This window comes from Belonocnema kinseyi, chromosome 9 (genome assembly GCF_010883055.1).
Source record: "Belonocnema kinseyi isolate 2016_QV_RU_SX_M_011 chromosome 9, B_treatae_v1, whole genome shotgun sequence".
NCBI lineage: Eukaryota > Metazoa > Arthropoda > Insecta > Hymenoptera > Cynipidae > Belonocnema > Belonocnema kinseyi.
This window is the reverse complement of record NC_046665.1, coordinates 127043560-127046122: the sequence shown is the minus strand read 5'-3', so window position 1 is coordinate 127046122 and position 2563 is coordinate 127043560. Positions and strand designations below refer to the sequence as shown.

Here is a 2563-nt window from a genome sequence, read left to right as displayed (position 1 = left end):
TATATAAATAATTATGTTATCTGGAAAATGCAACTTGACCGTTGAGATTAAAAAAAATTGTTTTCTTTCCGGATATATCCGTCGATAGAGTGAAGCCTGGTATATGCTATCATCTCTACACAAAAGCATGTGAACATATGTTCGATCATTATCCATTGCCTGAAATGTTACGCTCACGTCTGGATGAAGTGATCCTACAAATCAAGATATTGCAGTTGGGAAAAGCAGATCCTTTTCTTGCCAGTGTCATGGATCCTCCTGATCCCAAGGCTATAGAGTTATCTCTCGATTTATTAAGAAAACTCAATGCACTTGATATGAATGAAAATTTGACTCCCCTTGGATATCATTTGGCACAACTACCCTTGGATCCTAGAACTGGTGAGTTGATGCAGTGTTAAATAGTCATCTTTATACATATGCATACTTTACACTTGTTTTAATTATTATCATCATCTCTATTCATTCATTCATTAGCATTATGACACGCAACTGTGTGTACTATATGTAAAAAAGTAATATTGGTGTATATGATTTTGAATCGTTGACGTGCACAGGAAAGATGATTATATGGGCTGCGCTTTTCTCTTGCATTGAACCCGTCTTTGCTATTGCGGCCAGTCTCTCCTTCAAAGATGCGTTTTACTGCCCTCTTGACAGGGAGGATGAAGCACGAAGAAAAAAGCTTGAGTTAGGAATGGGTCAATTCAGTGATCATCTCGCTCTTGCAGAAGCTCTTAGACGTTTTGAACACAGCAGTTTTCGCAATAAGCATCAAACTGCATCGTTTTGCAGAGAATACTTTTTATCTTGGAACACACTTCGACTCCTGTCTGATATGAAGAGTCAGTTTGCTCGTAATTTGTGTGAAATGAAGTTTCTGCAAAACGATAATCCAAGTGATATGAACGCAAATAGGAATTCGAATAATTTGTCACTAATCAAGGCTATTGTGTGTGCAGGATTATATCCGAATATTGCAGTTGTCAGGTGAGAGACAAGTTTACCTATATATTACATGACATTTTACATCAGGCATTTCATGAAATGTCTAGACTAGACTAGACCGTTCATCAACTGCTAACTGATTGTTAGATGATCGACAATTACACTGTGCGTCTAGGATTTCTAGCTGTTTCATGGAGTTCGATGCACGCGCGCCCTCTTTAATAGCTTTGCTGCTAGCAGTAGCTACTCTTAGAAACGCCATTTTCATTAATATACTCGTCTGTCTGTCTGTCGTGCAAGTTTTTTGAACTGTAAAGTTCTTGTGCAGCGAGCAGGAAAGTAAAAGCATGGCTGCGCTGCGATGTGCGTGTCTGCTACAAAATGTGGTTGCTCAGTTTTTAATAATTATCAAATGTACTTTCGACCAGATATAAAGAAAAACAGTATACACCACACGGGCATGAAATTAAAAGCCCAGCACTGTGCGATATGATGCCATCGGCTTCGCCTCAGGCATCATCGCACAGTGTAGGAATTTTAAGTTCCTCCCTTCGTTGTGTAATATACTATTTCTTTAATTAAACTAGAACATTTTTGCGTGTAAACTAAGCTTTATTTGTACGTTATCAATTTATAATACCAAACGATCCAATTTTACGAAAATTTTGGGCAACAATGAGATTGAAAAGTATTTGTCACATTTAAGTGTGCCTGGGACGCTCAATACTTGTATTTTATCTTGTAGGGCTGTCAAAGGGCAACGTTTTTCATCTCCTTACTTTTCTTCATATCGTGCATTGTTTGACTTTAAATGTACATTTTCGTTTTTTTTTATTTTTGAGATTTTGAAAACTACAACTTTGATCATTTTATTTTTTTCGAAATAAATTCTAAGGATAAATTCTTTGAATTTCCGAGTATTTTGAATAGCCGTACATGAAATTTCTAAATTTTGAAAAAAATGGTCACAAAAATGTTTTGGTCCTCATAAATCAGTGTGTCAAAATGCTACTTAATCCAATTAATCTTAAAACAGTTGTCTGGCGTATACATATGACAACGACAGGCAGACACCATCGTAAAACCTGTGTTTTTTTAAAAAATATTTTCATCATAATGAGAAGGTATTGTTTTTATGTGAAAACTGGCTATCGCGGATTTCTTTAAATCTCCACGTTTTGAGGACCCTCTGAGTCGGAAAAAATAGTTTTTACATCGGTATCTGTCTCGTTGTTGTAATTGTATATCGGAAAACTTTTAAAAGACTACTGAAATTTGATTGTACTTTTTCACACTTTTTAACGGTAGAAAAAGAAAGGACCAGTTCGTTAGTCAGCTAATTTTGATATAAATTCAAAAAGTGAGAGAATCATAAAAAAATTTTGAGAACGCTCGGATATTTATTCTTTGCATTTGGAATGCTTGAAAAAACTTAATCAAAAAGATCTCTTTTAGACGGCAGTATTTATATGCGTCTACATATTCTGAATTGTCTACTTAATTAAGTATAGTCAAAAGATTTGGGAAGTCCAAAGTGGGTTTATGCCAGGAAGGTCATGTACGGATCAAATATTTAGCTTACGGCAAATAACAGAAAAAAGTTTGAGAGTAGGAA

At 35.5% G+C, this 2563-nt stretch overlaps 1 protein-coding gene across 2 annotated transcripts in view; it reads left to right on the top strand.

Moving 5' to 3' along the window:
• The window catches only part of LOC117180162 (ATP-dependent DNA/RNA helicase DHX36), a 39442-nt gene that overhangs the window by 11894 nt on the left and 24985 nt on the right, over positions 1-2563 (top strand). For both annotated transcript variants that reach the window (XM_033372511.1, XM_033372510.1), the window contains exons 10-11: positions 89-381; positions 558-990. In XM_033372511.1, the coding sequence (XP_033228402.1) occupies positions 89-381; positions 558-990 (726 nt within the window). The remainder of the gene's footprint in view (positions 1-88; positions 382-557; positions 991-2563) is intronic.